The 20,160-nt window shown below is 39.0% G+C and overlaps 1 protein-coding gene across 6 annotated transcripts in view; it reads left to right on the plus strand.

Annotated features, from left to right (window-relative positions):
• The window catches only part of LOC149280671 (actin-binding LIM protein 2-like), an 83,550-nt gene extending 65,298 nt beyond the window's left edge, over positions 1 to 18,252 (plus strand). For 4 of the 6 annotated variants that reach the window (XM_089500268.1, XM_089500267.1, XM_089500269.1 and 1 more), the window contains 5 exons: positions 685 to 829; positions 9,648 to 9,706; positions 12,624 to 12,678; positions 12,819 to 12,894; positions 15,939 to 16,019. In XM_089500268.1, the coding sequence (XP_089356394.1) occupies positions 685 to 829; positions 9,648 to 9,706; positions 12,624 to 12,678; positions 12,819 to 12,886 (327 nt within the window). In that variant the 3' untranslated portion in view covers positions 12,887 to 12,894; positions 15,939 to 16,019. Of the gene's footprint in view, positions 1 to 684; positions 830 to 9,647; positions 9,707 to 12,623; positions 12,679 to 12,818; positions 12,895 to 15,938; positions 16,020 to 17,231 lie in introns of those variants that run through there. The other 2 variants (XM_089500271.1, XR_016278138.1) reach the window with 2 other exon arrangements.
• The last annotated feature ends 1,908 nt before the right edge of the window (positions 18,253 to 20,160 follow it).

Here is a 20,160-nt window from a genome sequence, read left to right on the forward strand (position 1 = left end):
CCTCCTCTCCTTACATCTGGCTACTCCACTTGCAGAGCTCAGAGGCTCTGTCACACTAGACGTTATCAGATAAGGGAAATTCAAAGTATAATCCAATGGCAATCCGAACGCGATCATGGGGTTTAACGTTATTGCGTGATAGACTACCACACGCTATTTCAGGCAATGGGAAATCAGTCCGAACGCAATCATGGGGATTTATGTTATTGCGTGAGAGGTGATCACACACAATTTCAGGCAATAGCAAGCTATTTTGGGGCAATGGGAAGTCAGTTTGAACGCAATTCGAATTCACATAAATTCACTGAACTGGCCCCACTTTCTTTTCATTCAAAATTAGGAAAAATTCCTCCCCTGTGATAAACTTCTCAGTCTTCATGTTAACACACCATTGCCACCACATCAGGGTGAGATGGAGCAGCAGAAGCTCTGGCCTAGGAACAATTTAGTGCACTCTTCTCTAAAAAGTTAGAACAGGAGGATTCCCCGCAGCAAACTAAAGATAATTTATAGGATAACCCAACAGGCACAAATCCTGCAAGTGAACTGGTAATGGAAAAATTTAATACCTGCTGAAACTGAAGTTTATACTACTACTGACTTTAGCAAGTATGTGCATGTTTCCCTGCCTGTGTGAACTGACTAGAAAACATCAAATGTGTAATGTTGGAATTTGTTCTTCAGCTTAAGTCTAGCTGGCTGACTTTGAAAGGGGACATGGATGCCAGAACCTGTTCTCCTGATCTTGATACGCAGTCACTCCCACAAAGTCCTGGAACAGACAGAGAACTTCAGCGGCTAAACAACAATGCAAACTGTACCTACCTAAGTAAGCACCATTTCTCCCTCCACTCCCCAGTTGTGGCAAATTCATTGGGCTAGGCCATAATTAATGCAATTACTTCAGTAAGATAAGTCTACAGCAGAGCAGACCCCTGTAGAATAAGTCCCTGATAGGAAGGCCTTCCTTGGTTAATAGGAGAGGGACACCAATCAATAAGACCATAGCTAACACAGAATGATCACATATGATGAAATTAAGATTACTGTAACTGCTGGCAAAAAGTTTTTAGCTTTACCAAAAGATTTTTCAAAGTTTGTCAGTAATTTTTTATTAATTTTAGCCATTTTACTATGCTCTTTTTCAGCATTTTCTAACTCTGACTGCACAATGTATCTTGTAGTACTTTAGAAATTAGAAATGATTGCTAGAATGATTAGAAATGATTGGTAGAATTGTTAGCTTCTTTGGAAGAAAATGTTCGTAGAGTGGAAGTCTAGAAATATTGGTAGAATGGGCAACAAGTGGCCAGGCAATGTCTTTTAAAGAATAAAAATATGTTCTGTATTGAGGTGTTGAGGATGTTAAAATGGTGACTACACTCAGCCATTCAGATGTGCTGGGCCAGATTATTTAAAAAGTGGTATCAGGGCAGATACCAACCATGGACCCTGCGATAGAACTGGGACTTTGTCAGCTGTCCAGATTGTTATCTTTAAAATATTAACATGAGGTATATACAGTACCTCACTATCATCTGATTGTTGTGTCAAAAACCTGGGGGGGATCACTGTCATACCACCAACAGCATATTTTCCGTTTCACTGCATATGTCTAATGTTTCTGTTCCAGTTCAAAATTTTCCTCTGAAGGCAATCTTTCTGTTTTTCTTAAAATAATATGAAAAATGATACATTTCTAGGTACACAGCTTATTTATCTACTGTATCTGTTTATCATCTACTTTCACTTTATTGCAAGTTTGTCACTTTGTGTGGATGACACTGTTGAGTATGCTCAGTATAGAATGTCAGCTTCAGTTGCTTAATTTCCTTGTGCCTATTTCAGTCAACAGACATATCTAGGACTTGGATGTATTTTTGAAGAAAAGCCTACAACTGTCTCAGGGAAATGGATTATGATCAGCTATTAAGTCTCGTAGTGTTTTCTTTCACCTTTCAAGCACTCTTACATACAGACTAGTGACACTGTGTGCTTTTCCCCTTCTGCCCCAGAACCATGTTGGGGGGGGGCAGTCTTTTCATTGTAATTACTTACTCTAGACACAATATACTTTTATTGTTAAAAAGGTATCCCATTCCCTATGTAGCTGGAACTAATCACGGCACAGGGTATCACCATAGCATACCATACCATACCATACCATATACATACGGCCTTCAAGTTGACCTTGATTTATGGTGACCCTGTGAATGAGACATCTCCAAGACCCCCCATCCTCCACCTGTCTGCTCAGGTTCTGCAGGCTCAGTTGAGTATACCCATCTAGCAGGTAGTCTTCCTCTCTTTCTTCTTTGTAGTCTTGGTGAATCACACACATTTTACTGTGCCTGCGCAGAGCATATTCAGAGTTTTCTAGGAAAACTAGGCCTGATTTTTGGCAATAATGCCACCTTCCCTATAGATGTCCCCGATTCAGACTCATTCCCCTCAATTCCTTTTAGTCTGCCTCATGAGTGCCAAAATATTTCTTGCCTAGGGTGGCCAAATACCTAGAGCTGACCCTGCTTCTCAGGTTCAAACTTATCATATCCTCAAATTCCTCTTGTCTCACTTGTTTCTCTCTTCAGTGAAGTGCTATCTCACTGCTATTTCCTGGGAACTACAGCAGAAAAGACATCTTGTTTTGGAGATCCAAACATCAAGGAATTTCTCAAGGGTTACCTATACTTGCACCAACTGGTCATGTGTCCAACACCCTCCTGAAGCCTTGAATTAATTCTCATCAGATTTTGAGGAAACCCTATGAACACTTGGCTATGTGCAAGTTCAGAGGGAGATTATAACTAGAGATAAGTTTTTCAAATTAAAAAAAATCACTTTCCTTTGCCTTGATTCCAAAAGGTTTGGTGGCTTGCAGGCTTGTTTGATGCGCTGGAAGCCTCCAATCCTCCATTCAGCCACACTCTTGCTTGCCATGGTTTGCTAAATCTCAGGACTGGCAATTTTTTTAGCAGAAAAATCAACAATTCCACACCTTCCCCCCCCCCCCCCCCCAACAAATGTGGTACTCAGGGTCCCCTAGGTCCTGGGAAGTCAGCTATTGGGTGTTTTGGTTTATTTAGCCCCGAAATTTTACCTTTATGGTTTTTGACCCAAACTGGAAGTCTTCCCTAAAGCCTTATTATTATGGTTCAGTCCTATTTTACGTTGTGTCCTTTGACTGCTTTTTGCTCTCCTGATTATGAAAGCCACTCCATTTCTTTTCATTTCCTGAATAGAACAGTGTGTAGTTTGAGTCAAAATGACCCATTCCTGTCCATTTTAGCTTACTTATCCTAGTATTGCTATGTTTTTGCATTCCATTTCCTTTGTTACTATGCCTAGTTTCCCTTGGCTCAGGCATCTCACATTCCATGTTCCTATAGTATGTGTGGTACTGCTTCGAATGTTCTTTACTTTGTTAAGTATGTCTGCTGCCTGGGCTTTTATCTTTTTGTGTTCTTCTGTGCCCTTGTTTAGTTCTAGTGTGTGATTATCCACTGTGCCTTTCCTTTTGCTCTCTGCTTGTGGTTCTGGTCCTGCCATTTGTTCCATTCTGGGCTGACTCATCCCATGGTTTTCTTGGTCAGAGGTTCCCGCAAGCTATTGCCTGCCTTTGCACTGTGTTAACATGGTGTTAGCTATGGTGTCACTGCTCTTCTCCCTGTGCGCTTCTCTATCAGTGTCACGGCTGTTGCCCAGTAGTTTTTTATTGCTCTATTCCTTGTTGTCCACCTCCATCCCGCAAATTCTGGATTTGTTGGATTTGTGTTACTGGCTGGTGGCTCTGGAACTGGGGCACAGCATCTGATGATGCACACCCTGACTCCACCCCCAGGGCGCCATGATGCCATGTGCCACTCCAGTAAAGAGGCAGTCTGTAGAGCCCCTCACTTATTCAGGAGATGCCCTTCCACTTAGACCATGTGGTCATGGAGAACACAGGATCAGAAACAAACAAACAACTCCCTACACATGCCTTAAAAAGAAGTCGGAGTCAAGGATGCCACCTACCAGACACAACTCACCTTTTTGCTGTCTCCTTGGAGATGGGGCTGGATCTGGAAAGACCCATTCATACCCATATTGCCTGTGTAATATCACTGCTAAGGACTGACCTTCTGTTTTGGACTGCTTTTCTCCTAAGTCATTTCAGATTCAAATAGCTCACTCATTTTGTTCGATTTTGTTCTTTTGATATTGTGAGCAATTAGAATAGGTGACATGCAACCTCAGCTCTGCAAGAATCAGCTTAATTAGGCTTACCATGTGTCCTTTGCCCGGACATGTTCTCTTTTTTCAGAGTTAAAATATCTGTCCATATTTCTGGAGATATTTTTAAATATTGCTAAATGATCAATTAAATTTGTTTTTTAAATACAGTAAAGGAATTTAAGTGAGAGTTATCATACCCATCAGTGATGTAATCAGTCCTCTTTTTTGTTTTCCAAAATAGGGTAACCCTAGCTTGGTATAATTATATTATATTTAACTTGATATAATTTTAATGCATTTGTCTTTATTTGCAGTCAATAGGTCATAAAATCATCAGGTTGAAAGATGCATGTGATAGAAAAGCATTCAGTAAAATGTCTAAATATAAAAACAGCTAAAAACAATCAGTTATTCATTAAATATAGTTAACATTGTTCTATCATAGATGGCCTAATAAGAATTAACAAGACCAGTACAGGTCTGGTGGCAGTCTGAGACTCACAATCATGTAACATGCTATATTTAATGCTACTTGGTAAAATTGTTACTGGTATAATGGTTGGTATAAACTATAGTGTTTAGAATTATAGAATCATAGAGGGACCACAAAGATCATCCAGTCCAACGCTTTGCCATACAGAAACTCACAATCAAAGCATCACCGACAGATGGCCATCCAGCCTCTGTTTAAAGACCTCTAAAAAGGAGACTCCATCACGCTCCAAGGGAGTGTGTTCCACTGTCAAAGAGCCCTTACTTTCAAGAGGTTCTTCCTAATGTTGAGGTGGAATCTCTTTTCCTGGAGCTTGCATTCATTGTTCTGTGTCCTAGTCTCTGGAGCAGCAGAAAACAAGCTTGCTCCATCCACAATTACACCCCTTCAAATACTAAAACAGGGCTATCATATCACATCTTAATCGTCTCTTTTCCAGGCTAAACATACCCAGCTCTCTAAGTCTTTCCTCATAAGGTATGGTTTCCTATTATATGGTATATAACAGGACATATTAATGGTGGAAATATAATGAGACATGTAGTAAATATGTAAAGTTTTATAACGAACCTTATGCAAAAGGCAATATAAAAATTGTGTTAAGTGCCTAAATTAATACACAACATGCAATATGCAATCCCTTTCTCACATCAACATGTGTTCCTCACAAATAATTATGTACCTAGTTATTAAACACAAGATAATAAATTATTCACAATTGTATTTTTATAAGTAATATCAATAAAGAGCAAAACAAGGGGCCACCCATGTATATATTGTTAAGTTCATAGTTGACAGCTTATTATAAAAATGAGCAATGTGAAGTTCATACAGAATGCTGCTTCTTTAAGTAAGACTGTTCTGAAGTTAGAGAAATTCATTGTAAAAATAATTACAATGCTTGTTGTTGTTCTTATCAGAAACACTCCATAAACAAGAGCTAATGAGTAAAGTGAAGGCCGTGTATAACAACGCTGTCGATTTCAAGCTGGACTGTTGTAACGTTGAAGTAATTATTTTGTGATAATAATTATGATGTTTGCTTGTAGTCATTCTTGTTAGGTATGGAGGCCCGCACTTGTTCCACCACTTCATCAGATGCATATTTTGTAAACAATCATAATGAATTCAAGGTTCCTCCATAAACTTTAGCAAGAACATTATTCAAGTTTCCTTTATAAAGTTCAGCAAAAGCATTTACTTCAACAAACTCATACTATAGAATTAGATACATACATTACAAATTATATGAAAATATAACAGAAAGCAAACTAAGGTGGCCACATTTAAAGTGCCCAGATAATGTGGGATTATTTCTATAGTGGACCCTTGTTATACGCTGGGGTTTGGTTCCAAGATCCCCCGTGTATAACAAAATCCACGGATACTCAAGTCCCATTAAATATAATGACATAGCAAAATGATGTCCCTTATAAAAAAAATGGAAAATCAAGGTTTGATATTTGAAATTTATACTTTTTTTGAACATTTTCAAACAGTGGATGTTTGAATCCATGTATAAAAAATCAGTGTATAAGAAGGGCCAACTGTAATGGGTTTTTGAATATCTGCCTGGACTAAAACATCCTTTAAAGTTCTTTGCTCATGAATGTCCTATCATAGGGGAAGATTTGCAGCATGGTATGGTGTTAAGAATATACCAATGTTGATATATATTTTTTAATTCAATGAGGTTTTTGTAAGGTAAAAGTAAAAGTAGTCCCTTGACATGAATGTCTAGTTGTAACCAACTGCAGGGGGTGATGCTCATCTCTGTTTCTAAGCCAAAGAGCCAGCGTTGTCCAAGGACTGCTCTGGTGGTCATGTGTCCAGCATGACTGCACCAAATGCTATTACCTTCCCACTGAGAAATGGTACCTATTTATCTACTTACATTTGTATGCTTTCAAACTGCTAGGTTGGCAGAAACTGGGACTAGTGACAGGAGCTCATCCCATCATGTAGCACCCGGGCCTTGAACTGCCAACCTTCTGATCTTCTGATCATCAGAATTGGCATCTTAACCACTAAGCCACCCCATCCTTAGGTTGTTAAAGTGTTAATGTCAATTAACACTTTAAACTGACAAAACACCATCCCAATTCATTTATGTTCTGTAGGTTAGAGGTAATACACAGTGTTGCGAATTATTGAACTTCTAATAAAAGAAGCTAGATGGATATGTAAATTAAATTAATTAAATTAATCTCTTCCACATAGATTAAACCATAAGAATGATTTATCACATTTTTGTAGACATTTGCTTTATCTTGACATGACTTATCCTCCTACTCATTACTAGCTGTACCCAACCAGGTTGATTAAATATGGACCCTATGTACACCTCTAACTCAGGCTCGTAACACACAGGCCAAATAAAGCACCTTTCGTACACTTTGGGGGGTTGTAGTTCAAACTATGCATGCCACCAAACCGCTTGGAAGTTGCTCTGAGGCCACCTGAGCTGTTCCTGCAGCAGCAGCCAGCTTCAGAACCACTGTGTCCGGTTGCTGCAGTCCCAGAGTGATTGGGGCCAGAGTGTCCTCTATATGCTCCTTTTGCCCCATCTGCTTTACCCCTTAGAGAGTTCATTTTACATTCTTTATCAAGGCAGCATATACAGGATCTTGAGGCAAGATAAGTTGATATTTTTCCCACCTTAGTTTGTTGTCTGTTATTTTTTCATATACTTTGTAATGTATGCATCCAATTCTACAGTATGGGCTTGCTGGAGTGAATGCTTTTGCTGAGGTTTATGAATCATAAAATCATAGAGTTGTAAGAGACCCCAGGGGCCATCCAGTCCAACCCCTCTGCCATGCAGGAACTCTCAATCAAAGCATACCCAAAAGATGGCCATCCAGCCTGTATTTAAAGACTTCCAAGGAGGGAGACTGAGGTAGTGCATTCAACTGTCAAACAGCCATTACTGTCAGAAACTTCCTCCAGGAACCTTGAATTCATTATGATTGTTTACGAAATAAGAGCCTTATGAAGCTTTACCAAATCGGTGGAACAACTGCGGACCTCCATACCTGATAAGAACGACTAAAAACATCATAATTATTTTCACAAAATAATTTCTTCAAGGCTACAACAATCCAGCTTCAAACCAGCAGCGTTATAAATGACCTTCACTTTACTCATTAGCTGTTGTTTATGGAATGTTCCTGATAAGAACAACTACAAGCATTAGAATTATTTTACAAGGAATTTCTCTGACTTCAGAAGAGTCTTACCTAAAAAAAAGCAGTGGTTCTGTATGCTCTTCACATTACTCATTTTGATAAGCTGTCATCTATGAATTAACAGTATATATGTGTGTGGGGGGGGCCCTTGTTTTGCTCTTTATTGATATTACTTGTAAAAAAATACTATTATGAATAACTTACTACCTAGTGGTTAATTACTAGGTACATAATTACTTGTGAGGAGCACATTCTATTACATGTTATGTGAGAAAGGCATTGCATATTGCATGTTGTGTATTAATTGATACTTGGGCCCTTACACAATTTGTATGTTGCCCTTTGCAAAGATATGTTATAAAACTTTACACATTTACTACATATCTCATTATATTTCCATCATTATTATAATAATAAACACTATAGTTTATAGTGACCATTATACCAGTAACAATTTTACAAAGTAGTATTATCTATAGCATGCTGCATGAGTTTCAAGTCTATTGCCAGACTAATATTGGTATTGTTAATACTATTATTGTCTGGTTACCTTGTTGTTGCATATAATGGCCTCGTACAAATTGTCAGATTTAATAACTTAGCTATCTGTCCTGGAAACATCTGGTTGTAACCTTTAAGCTAAATAGTTAAAACAACCTCAGAGAGCTACCTAGGAAAAGCTAAATAATTGAGGACATTAGGTCTTTCCTAGACCCTTGATAGTAGTAACAACTAAAGAATGCATGTAGGAGAAATTCAGCTTCAATATTGTTGCAGGGCCAGCATTCGTTGTTCAGTAGAATTGCATTGCATCTTCCAGCTAGTAAATTAGAAGGAAGAACACTGAACCTTGACATGGATAAAATCTTCCTGTATTTAGGGATAGTTAACCAACACAAACAGAACATTCTCTCTTTACATGGAAGGCATAGTAGACCCAGTGAGTGGGGAGAACAAGGTTCACATGCTGTTCCTTGAACCTTTGAAAGTTCTGTATGAAGTAGATTTGGCACTGTCTAAGTGCATACATAACACTCAAAAAGGAGATAACCTTGCTGATGTAATTTTATGCACCACAGACTTTGTTCAGGGTGGATAATAACCTATTTTGAGTGCATTTAGTGCCACATCTATTGAATTTGTAGTTTTACAAAGTCTTTAGCCTTCTCTGCCAAAGAGTTCTGGTGACTCACAGAACTAAAAAAAATAGGATGCAGTCATGGCAGTCAATGTGTTGTCAAACTGCATCATTTCTATAGTCTAGATATAACTTTAGTCTTAGTCATAATGTAACCTGAAGATTTTGGTAGAATCTCCAGGGACAACCAATTTTCCTCCCCTCCTCTACATCTCTTTTAAATCTGGTTTAGTTAGAATCCTAGCAATCCTAGCACATTCACTTCGCCATTTCTGGGTGGAGTCAAATTAATGGACAGAATGTTATAGCTGATTTTGTTTTTCTTTAGTTAAATGTGTTAATGTAATAGGCTATCAAGGTAAATAGAAGATAGTTATAACAAATTTACTATTGTTATGGTAAAATGGCAAATAGCATGAGATCAGCTACATGAACTTAGAGTGAAAGTGATAGATTTCTTTCTTCATTTTGATCTGAAAGGCCTATTTATTCTGTACAAGATAATTTAAATATTTGAGATGAGCTTTTGCTTATTGCTCACTTGTGACAGATATGCATGCAAAAGAATGCTTTTAATGAAAAAAAAATTTCTGTTCTTTATCTTTTATAGGGTTTCCATATTCCAAATCTGCTTCTCTTCCTGACTATGGAAAGAATGGGCTACACCATGTAAGTAGACATAAAAATATCTAAGAACATTGGCTGTGCCATATTTGGTCAGACTAGCATTCTGTCCTTTGGAAACTGGGGAGAGCATTTTGCCATCAGTCCCAGTATTTCCCAATCCCAGAGGTGGGGAACTTCAGTTCCCAGGGATACATTCAACCTCACAGGGATCCCAGTTGGTCCTCTGGCATATCTGCACTCCACTCTGCTTGTCAGTGGCTCTTCAGAGCATGAGACATTGACTATTGTTATTGTTTGTTATTGGGGTTTTTTTGGGGATATAAGGGACTGAACTAGGGACCTTTAGTAGACAAGGCATATGTTCTATCTCTGAACTTCAGTGGCTTCCAAAAGCATGTGAAAAGCAGAACTATTTAGGGTTACTCTATACCTGTGTTTCCAAAGTGAAAATATCAGAAGTACTATGTATAGCAAGGATTGATAACCTCTAGGATCAGGGGACTACATTTGACCCCACTGCCAGGACACCTCAGCGGCAATACCCATCAGCTCTGAATCCACTTCTGTTATTCTAATAACAGCAAGACCAACACTTTTAAACATATAAACAAAGCATGGGGGCCAACACACCTTATTTTTAAAGCATTATTCTTCCTGGAGGCTTCCATTAGCACAAACTACCTTTTAAAAAATATGAACCTATCTTGCATACCTTGCTGACATGATAAAAAGCACTGATTTTGCCACCAAGGCAAATTCAGCAGTTGAGGTGGTACAGACCCTAGCACGTTCTGCAAAAATAGTTGAGGGGCATTTCCACTCCATGTACTCTATCATGAATTACCACTGTGGCTAATAACCATTTCAATATGCATTTATAAATCACTTTCACAATCAGACAGCTACCACACATCTTTTTTATATAGAATGCACCAGTCAGTTTTCCAAAAAGTGAAAAGACCTATCATTTTACTAGCTATAAACACTTTATTTAATCAATTATATATCACAAAGGGGAGCCTCTGTTAAAAAAATAGTAATGTTGTATAAAAAAATAAATCATAATATCATGCATTATTTACCACTTTATTTGCCTAGGTATTTTTCCTCAAGGGAAACTGTATTTGACTTTGCAAAAATAGATCAATTAATGAAAGAAAAAAGCTGCAGCACAAGACAGGTAAAGATGTGGCAGGAAAGTACCTAACCACTCTAAGGGATTTCACAGCTTTTGGTCCTGACAAATTACATCACAAGTTACTGAAGACACACAATCTGAGGAGTCTCTCTCTCTCTCTCTCTCTCTTTCCCCTTTTTAAAATTCTTTGAGAATAGGTTTGAGGTACATAAGTGTTGTCCACATCTTCAATGTGGGTTGGTTGGGATGGACCAGGCCATTCCATTTGATTATGATAAAGTTTTCCTAAACAACCATCCAAGGCTTATTCAGGCCCGAAACAGATGGTCCAAAGGTGTCACCTTCAGTTCAATCCAGGGATGTGATTTTCAGATGATGCATGCCCCCTGATTGGACCGAAGCTGCACAGTGGCCACCTAAAGCAGCCCAAACTCAGCCACAAAAGGAGCACAAAAAGTGCTCCTTGCTGGTAGTCTTTTGCAGACTGTGGTGGCAGCTGACTTCATAACTATGGAATCTAGTCATCCCAGTCCCATGCTGAACAGGGAGCGTTTGGTGCTGGAGCGGCCAGAGGCCACTCCAAGCTACTGGTCTGCTTGATCCCTCCATGACTATTTCCAGGGTCAGAAATTCCCTATTGAGGAGGGTTAGACTGGCTACATTCCTCTTGTCTGCCTGGCAGGTAAAGACTTTTTTAAAATTCCTGTGGACCTTTGGCAAATAGCCTTGTTTGTTGTGGAAGGGGTGTTTAACTGACACACTTTCTACCTTCATCCATGGTGGAAAGATGGGATATAGATCAAATAAATAAATAAATAGTAATAACCGATAGTAATTACAGGGACAACACAAGTGATTGATGTTATGTCCTTGTTTGATATCATGCTACCCTGATCACTCGGGAGATGCTGTGGATATAGATTGTAGCAGGGCCTTCAACAAGGTCCCCCGTGTTTCTCTTGTTGGAAAATTGATAAATGATGCTAATTTTAGGTGGGTATTAGATGGGGGCATGATCAACCTGGATAGAAATGACAAATGAAGTCCCACAGGGTTTTGCCCTGGGCCCACTGTTTATCAGCTTTATAAATGATGAAAGAATGAAAAGCATGCCCATGAGACAGCAGATGACACCAGATTGGATGTGTTGGCTAAAACCTTATAGTAAAGAGGCAGGATTCTAGATGACCTCGACAGAATGTAAGATTGGCTAAAAACTCGCAAAAATTAATATTAGCCATACTAATTACCCAATTAGCTACATTCCCTGTCAAACTAACTTCTAACATATTAAAATGTGCTAAACATTTTTAATCAAGGTCATGTTAAAAGCACCATAAAAATAGCAACAGAGATCAACAGCAAGAAACAAACCAGTAAGACTAGTAGAACAAGGAGTCCGGCTCACCAAAATGTCGCTGTTACCTATTTCTATTTCAATTTCCATTTTAATCCATTTTAAAGTGAACAGAAACATACAATCACAGAGTTGGAAGAGACCACATGGACCAATCCAACTCTCTGCCATGAAAGAATACACAATCAAAGCACTCCTGACAGATGGCTATCCAGGCTTTGTAAAAACCTTCAAAGAAGGAGACTGCACCACACTCCTAGGCAATGTATTCCACAGTTGAACAGCTCTTACTGTGAGGAAGGTCTTCCTAATCATGGAAACCATTTACTGAAAAAGCCATACAACTAGGCTGCTTTGCTTTACATGTTGAGAGAAATATTTTAAATAAATAAATAAGCACACATTTGAATTTTGCAAATGTTAATATTTTGCTGAAACAAACTGTATTTTTCTTTCTGATATAGGGTAGCACCATGACCCAGTATGATGCTGACCAGGATGCTGCTTGGGGGAAAAGAGGTATAATATCAGCACAGTTATCCCATTTTTGACAATATTTTCCTTGAGGAAATTTTAGTTTAAAGTTCTCAATATGAAACATTTAGACACTAGTCATTACTCTAATCTTCCAACTATGTGTGTTTGTTTTTCTCTTACAGAATACCAGGTAAGGAGCCTTTTTAAGAACAGAACATCAAAATCATCCACAAATAGATCCTCCCTTTAGAGATTGAAGTAATTACCTTTGGCAGCAGGGAACTGAATCATCCTCAAAATGTTAAAGGAAAAACTGTGTATCAAGCAACCTTTCCTGATTTAAGCAGTTGCTGCCCTGAGGTGAACTGTAGCTTTGCCAGTTGTGAAGAGTAAGGATTTTGCCTCAGGCAGCAAGAGATTCAAGGACTAACCTTGAATAGGCTCTTTTCAGAAACAGTGTATTCCTTTTTAGAATATTCTTTTATTGTATGTTAAATTAATATATATAAATATAATATAGAGTTGGAAGGTAAAGTCAGTGCACTACAGCTGTATGTTGAAACCCTTCAATGCATCCAAGAACAGGAGGACTTCTTGAATAGAACACAGGGAGAACTCATCATACAGAACCAACAGGAAAAACCTGCCAGGGAAAACGAAGAGACTAAGTAAATGAAGAACAGTAAGGAAACACCCTGTAACAATGAGGAAACACCCTGGAAGACTGTCACTATCTGGAACAGCCCATACAGAAGGGATTCAGAATCTCTCCAACTAACCAATTGCTTCCAACATTTAATGAGAAAGCCAGGAACAGGAAACCAGCAACAAGTGACACACCATACCAAGGAATGAGTTACTGTAATGTCAAACCACAAAAAGAATGAAAGAAAGGTGCTGATGGTTGGGGATTCATTGCTCAGGGGGTATAGAAACCTGTGTGCCAGCCTGACAAGATGAATTGAGAAATGTTCTGTCTTCCTAGCATATGTGGATTGTCATTGACAACTTGCCAAAAGAACACAGACCTTCCCCTGAGGACAGGTCCGGGCAAAGGAGGAGAAGGACAGACAAGGCTCCTCTGCCAAGGGCTGGGCAAAGCAGAATGAGAGTGGAATTAATATTAATGAATTCTAATTAACTGTTATTAATTTTATCTAATTAATTAATATTATTAATTAGTCAATTAATTATATCTGCAGCCCTAAGTTTAGCCTATGGCCAAGTTATGCAGGCCTGGCCTGGCCTAGAGGGTTGTTGCTATTGGTGTTGGACTTTAAGGCCTATATTCTTTACTGTCATTTGGGTCTTGAAGAGAGGGTCCATAGCCTCATCTGTGGTGATGCAAAATAGGCCCTGACTATTGAAAGGAAGGTCTTCTATGCACCCCTCATGTCCCTTAAGAGGCTAGCTGAGTGCAGCCAGATGTATCTTGGGAGGGCTGTTGCCTCCAACATTACTTTGGTGGTGTAGTCTGCAGAATGATGGACTGACTGTATGGTGGGTAGCACAATGGCTTCTGGTGGAACTAAAGAGCTGTGGCACACGGATCCTCTGAGAGGTTGAGAATAAAGGAGAGCATCTTATGCCAGAGGAACCTCTGGTAAGTGGCCATGCAGGCCTATATGTTTGCTATCCATACTGCTAGGGCTGAGGATAAGTAGAGGATAAGCCAAACATGTCCAACTGTCTGCCTTCCCTGTTCACTGGTGTGCAATGTGCCTTCTTCCTGTTCTTGGACTGGGATGCCTCCACTGCTGTAGAATTGAGGTTTGGGTGCTGAAATAGGTAGAATAGGTCAAGAGTGCCTGTTATCAGCTCCAGCTGATACGCCAGCTGCACCCTTTCCTGGAGCTGGGTGACGTCGAAACTGTAGTATATGCACTGGTAACCTCAAGACCTGATTTTTGCAATGCGCTCTACATTGGGCTACCCTTGTGCCTAGTCCGGAAACTTCAACTGGTACAGAATATGGCAGCCAGATTGATTACAGGAACAACTAGGACTGACCGACCATATTACACCAATATTGAAATTACTCCACTGGCTGCCTATTAGTTTCTGGGCACAGTACAAGGTGTTGGTCATTACCTTTAAAGTCCTCCATGGCTTGGGCCCAACCTATTTAAGGGATTGCCTCCTTCCATATAATCCGCCCCGTACCCTCAGATCCTCTAGGAAGAATTTGTTGCAGTCCACAAGGACCAGATTGATGGCGACCTCACAGAGGACTTTTTCCACGATCGCTCCCACCTTATGGAATGGCCTGCCGGAGGAGATCTGTCAAATTGCCAACCTAGAGAGCTTCAAGAAAGCTGTCAAGAAGGATCTCTTCCAGAAAGCCTTCCTGGAATAGAACCCGGCCACGTAAAGATCCCCCCACAGACATATATAAGTGAAGACTCTGCCCACCTTTATTATTCTATTATCGTACTATTGTTTTTAGATTTTATTCTCTGTAATTTTAATGGATAGAATTGTTTAATCCTTTTTTAAGGGGGGCGAAAATTGCATATATTGTATTTTTTAAAGGTTGTACGCCACTTTGATTGTGGTAACAAAAAGCGGGATATAAATAAAAGTTTTATTTATATTATTATTTATAGTTGGCACCCTTGGGTTGGGTCTAGTACAATTTCTCCAAGTGTCATGACAAAGGTGGCAGGGAGGCTGGTTTTCTCCAGAACTGGTTCAAGACTTGCTATAGGTCTGGTAGAGTGGGATCATGGCTGGGGTCACAGTTTGTGAGTCAGTCATCTAAAATACTGGGTCTGATGCTGGTGAGAGGAGAGATGTGGGTTCCAAGCCTAAGGATTTGGCCATCTGCAGGACAGCGTTCATCAACATCTTGATGCCCTCTGGGGGCAAGTCTGGTGTTTGACATGATTTGATGGTGACAACTTCAGAGGGAATGAGGAGTCTGAGTCATATTCCCCTTCTGAAGAGTCTGGTGGATCCTGTTGTTAAGGATCCAGAAGCACAGCAGATGTGCTGGAAGTGACAGGTGGGAATGTGGTCAGTGGGACTTTGGAAACTAGTGATAGTGAAACTGGCAGGGATGACTGTGGGATGATGCTCAGGCAGTGCACTATGGAGATCACAGACCAGTGACTTGTGAAGAATGCAGCTTTGGTGGAAATCAAGCTGCAGCTGGAATTTTGGTTGAGTTGAGCTTGATGGCCCATGAGGCCTCTTCCAACTGTATTATTCTACAATATAAGTATATTTCAACTTTATGTAAAATTACCATAAGGAATATTTGATTTTCTAGACATCATGTTTTTTTTGCTTTTGTAAAATAGGTGTATCCATATGAAACCCTGATTGTAACAAATAGGGTTCGAGTGAAACTACCAAAGGATGTGGACAGAACCAGACTGGAGGTAAGAAAGGCACCTGCTTATAAATATCAAAGTAGTACAGTTTGAAATATTTTAATTCTAATCTCGCTTCATCTGAATTTCAAGTGGGCTCAGTGCACACAAATTATGTTACAATATAGCAAGATAATCTGGTTTCAGATTCAGTTGCGCTCGCCAGGATTTTGATTCTGTTATACTGACAGGAACATCAGAAGACTCAGAAGCCTGATGAACCCATCCCATCTCACCTACCTTCCTCCCCGGCTGAAGCATCATTCCTGCTTTAAAACAATGTATTCACTAAATCCTGAAATATCGAAAGGCCAAAATCCTTGGGACTGTTTCCTGGAGAGCATTTTTAGGGATACGGACACCTGGAAATTTAATGTCACTTTCTGGGTCCAGAATACTGTTGTATAGGATCACGAATGATTTTTCATGCAGGGAGTAGTGGAACACATAACTTCCTGGGTGCCTAATGTCCCAAAATAAATATGCAGGAAAATTAAGATTAAAGTTCCCAGAACTTCTAGTGCTTGGATCACAGCTATTCCAGATACCAGGAAATAACTGAGGGCCATATAGAGAGTCTCCCATGATGACTCTACGTTACTGCTGCCAACAAGTAATTTACAGTGGTACCCCGGGATACGAATGCGCCGCCTTACGAAATTTCCGGGTTACGAAAAAAATCCATGTAATTAAATGTTTCCGGGTTACGAAGGTTATTCCGGGTTACGAAGAAAATTTTTGGTGCTTTTCGGCGCGATTTCACACGAAATCGCGGCTTTCGCTATTAAAGCCTATGGGCTTTTCGGCTAGCGAAAGTTTCCGGGTTACGAAAGCGGCGGCGGAACGAATTAATTTCGTAACCCGGGGTACCACTGTATAGGGAAAGGGAGAGATGGCTGCAGTGGCAGAGAGAGATAGCAGTGGGAGGAAATCATTATGGGCTAGTTACATATAAGTGGTATTGGGGTTGGTCTTGTAATGATGATCTCAGGCGCAAACATAGAAAGAGAAGCACAATATTAACATATACAATAAAGGAATTAATATTTTATCTTGTGGAAATGCAAGATATAGACATAAACAATAAATTAATGAGTATTTTATATTGTGGAAATGATTTCCAAAAGCAGGAGTGAATCTAATAAAGTCTTAATGTGTTTATTTCTGGTACCATGTATAAAATGAAGGCTGAAATGTTTATATTCCTTTTTCTTTATTAAGCGGCATTTGTCCCATGAAGAGTTCCAGGAAGTTTTCAAAATGAGCATTGAGCAATTTGAGCGGCTTGCACTCTGGAAAAGGAATGAGTTAAAGAAAAAGGCTTTGCTTTTCTAGCATACCACAGAGAAACAAAAACATGCTTGATAAAAACAAACTACACACTTGCCACAATTTTATCATGTGCACTTGCTGTTGACCCTTTATCTAGCTTCATTGTGTTAGGGATGGGGAAGCAGAAACAAATATTTTAGTAACTGCTGGGTCTCTAAGGAATATAACAAATCTTGCTTTAACTTAATTATCGCTTTAGCTCTTGCTTATTGCCAAAAAGAAAAGAAATAATTTTAATGGGATTGAAACAAGTGCCATTTCGACCACTAAAAGGAAGAAAGTCATCATTTTGTTGCACTAGTAAGCAAAACATTTACAAAATGAAAACAGAAGAGAATGAAAGTCCCCACAATTTTTAAAAGCACTACTTTGAAGCAAATATGATAAAAGGCCAAAGAAAAGCATGTTGGAAAGTCACTCTTGCCAATGTTTGTGTGTGACATCTTTTTAGGAATAAAAGCAAACCTATAATAAAGCACTTTTAAGTCTCATGTTCTCACTTAAATAAAAGCTGCTGTTTCAAATGTAAAGATGCAAATGAAAGATAGCTATCAAAATCTTTATTTTAGTAAAATTAGATTGTTATGTAAATGTGTTCAGACTACAACAGAGGCTGTTCAACAACCCATGCTAAATGAAGAACCTGATCTGTAAACAATTTGCTTGGGTGGAACATTGTTTCCCTAAATAGAAGTACTTTGGGTTAATTCAGCTGTAGTTCATGTAAAAATTGAATCTTCACGACAGTCAGTAAATTCTTGTGTGGAAATATCATAAGGTTGTGCAATTCTGATTGTGTATTTCTATTTTTTCTACATTTCACTCTGGTACAAAGACTGTGTAATGAATCTTGATTCTATGCACCCATTGGTGTCCACATTAAAAATATTGTTTTGTAAGTGAATGTTATATGGTTTGTTACTCCACTGTTTGCCTTACTTAAGGAGGTACTGTTTAAGGATTTAACACCTTACTAGTAATATATAGCCATTTGTCTATGTGTGAATATTTGTCTATAATCGTTTCTCTATGAGCAATACATTTGTCTGAGTAGACTTATTCAATCAGTGGTTGAGTGATGAATCAACACATAGATAAATCCCATTGATGCATCCTATTGAATCCCTCTGCCTGGGACTAACAGTAGAATTTAAGTGCGTATTGAATTAATTGGGACTTAGTCCTGATAATTGAACTCACTACACACACACAAAATTTAAGATTTAGGAGAAAGTATGTGCTAACTACTTTTTTCATATAGCTAAGCATTTGACTTATGCGTCATTAGCTAAAGCCAAAGTAAGGACATGAGGAATCTTTTAGAACCCTTCCCAGCTGAGCCCTTTAAGCATGATCTTTTAGAACCTCCTAGTCCTGCTAATGAAAAGTTGTGGAACTATTTTTCCCCCTTTATTAATTTATTTTGTTCAGTAGGAAGATGAACGAACCAGTGGGTAGATAGAAGAAGATTATTCAGTAATTATTGAGTCTGGAAGCACCATTATAATTCAGGAGTAAATCCCAGGAAAGAAAATCCTGCAGAAATTTAACATTCATACAGCCTCACTCTCACAGAGAACCCCAAGCAGCTGCAGAAAACCTGTTTCTTAAACTAAGCCTATGTTTGGAAGGAAGCTTTGAAAGTAGTTTATAGTGGCAATTGCCACACTGCTTACATAGCACTGAGATATAACTTACAGCACCTGGTATTTGTTGGTGGTCTACCATTTGAAGTACTAACCAGAGCTTACCTTGCTTCGCTTCCAAGTATGCCAACATAAAATGTCACATGCTTTAGACTTCTGCAAACATGGTGCTGGAGAACAGCATCACACTCACATGCCTTTTCTGTTTCCTATTTGGGTGAATAATTACATAGTAGCTAAGCAGTCAATGCCTACTTAGACACTAGAGGGCAAACAATGATATCAGGAATCGTTTCCCTTACTAGAAAGAAATGTAAATTTCTTATACAGTTGACTCTTCATATCTACGGATTCTTTACTCACATATTCAGTCATCCACAGATTGAAAATATTCCAAAAAATATAACTTCCAAAAATCAAACTTTGTTTTCGCCATGCCATATAAGGAACACCATTTTACTATGCCATTATGTTTAATGGGATTTGAACATCCACAGATTTTGGTATCCACAAGGGCTCCTGGAACTAAACCCCAGGGAATAGCAAGGGCCTGCTATATTTGTATTCTACCTTTCCTCTAAGGAGTACATAGAGAGATGTTGCAACACCTTTGAGTAGTCTAGGAGCTTTCCTAGACTTCAGTCTACTTCCTCAGATATATTTGGATATGATGATGATGATGATGATGATGATGATGATGATGATGATGATGATGATGATGTAAAAATATCTTGTTGCACCCTTTGAGACTCACTGAAAGAAAGAAGTTGGCAGCAGGAGCTTTCCTAGACTTCAGTCTACTTCCTCTGATGCAAAAATTGAGGAAGTAGACTGAAGTCTAGGAAAGATCATGCTGCCAATTTTTTTCTTTCTGTTAGCACTCAAAGGTGCTACAAGATCTCTCTGCGTATCAACGAACGCAGCTATATCTTTGAATTCCGTCCATATCCTCTCCTCTCCCTTTTTCCTCACAGCAAGTCACTCTGAGACTAAGTGAACTTTGCCAATGAAAGGGAATTTTGAACCTGAATCTTCCTTATCCTGTGGTCTAACATCTACCCCATATTAGTTCTCACTGTCCTACTGAAGTCAGGTCCCTGTACAGCCAAACAAAAATGCCTCTTACAAGGCAAAAAATAAAAATCTAGGAGGATATGAAAAAATGCTTTTGT

The sequence above is a fragment of the Sceloporus occidentalis genome, unplaced genomic scaffold, assembly GCF_023333645.1.
Source record: "Sceloporus occidentalis isolate IW3139 unplaced genomic scaffold, rSceOcc1.0.p SCAF_150, whole genome shotgun sequence".
Lineage (NCBI taxonomy): Eukaryota > Metazoa > Chordata > Lepidosauria > Squamata > Phrynosomatidae > Sceloporus > Sceloporus occidentalis.